The 939-nt window shown below is 41.7% G+C and overlaps 1 protein-coding gene across 1 annotated transcript in view; it reads left to right on the top strand.

Moving 5' to 3' along the window:
• LOC107554145 (laminin subunit alpha-2-like) overlaps positions 1-939 on the top strand; it is a 268,279-nt gene that overhangs the window by 261,493 nt on the left and 5,847 nt on the right. Inside the window, 1 exon segment of the mRNA XM_016236572.1 lies at positions 340-412. Within this exon segment, the coding sequence (XP_016092058.1) occupies positions 340-412 (73 nt within the window).

The following is a 939-nucleotide window of genomic DNA, read 5'->3' as shown; positions in this document are numbered from 1 at the left end:
AACGTTTTAGGCCTTTTTTAGGTCTGAAAAATGTCCATGAAAAAGAGGATGTATGGTCGCCCTCCATTTATGGGTGCACAAGCTGTCTATCAATATTCAGAATTTCAGAACCGACTCTCTTTTAAATTCATGAATGTGGATCTGAATTGCTCAGACGTTGAACTGAAATGACAGGAAGAGGAATTTCTGACAGTCACACATCTGTGGGATTTCATTAGACTAAACTAAAATAATAACATAACAAATCGGGGGAAACCCTTTCATGCTTTGATGCTGTACAAATCACTGGCTTCACCTGAGCTCTTCTGTCTTCATGATGTCTCTCTCTGCTGCTCTCAGGCCACGCCCCTCGCTGAAGCCACGCCCATCCCAGACACGCCCACCAGTGTCCGAGAAGCCGCGGTATTAACCTGCTCACACACACACACACACTCACACACAGAGACATCCAATTTAGTGTGAATATTGCAGTTCCTCCATTCAGACGCTCATTTATCCTTTGACTGACGGCCATCTGCTTTATGCTGCTTGAGCTGTTTCTGCAGCTTTGTTTGTGGAGGAAGTTTTGATGCCCGAGTCACAGTATTTTCATTGTTCTCACATGAAGCACTGAATGCTGCTGAAATGTGTGCAGTAATGTGCTGACTGCAGGAGCTCCATCAGCTGTTCTCTGACTCCATCTACTGCCTGTACTTTATAAAACAGCACTCAAACCTTTCTGAAACTCATGCTTGCTGTGTTATAGTCTCTTTAGAGACAACTCTTGCCATCTCGAGTTTAACGTTTTGGTGGGTCAGAATTTATATGAACACATTATTCGAAGTATAGAAACTGATAAATAATTTGCACGCTTTTATAGTTCACAGTTTATAAACTGTAGTCTCTACATTGTATGTACTGTACAAAAAGAAAGTTCTTCATTCATTCACTCTAACTAAC

This window comes from Sinocyclocheilus grahami, unplaced genomic scaffold (genome assembly GCF_001515645.1).
Source record: "Sinocyclocheilus grahami isolate Dianchi unplaced genomic scaffold, SAMN03320097.WGS_v1.1 scaffold492.1, whole genome shotgun sequence".
NCBI classification, from domain to species: Eukaryota; Metazoa; Chordata; class Actinopteri; order Cypriniformes; family Cyprinidae; genus Sinocyclocheilus; species Sinocyclocheilus grahami.
Note: the sequence above shows the minus strand (reverse complement) of the source record. Positions and strands in the feature narration are given on the sequence as shown.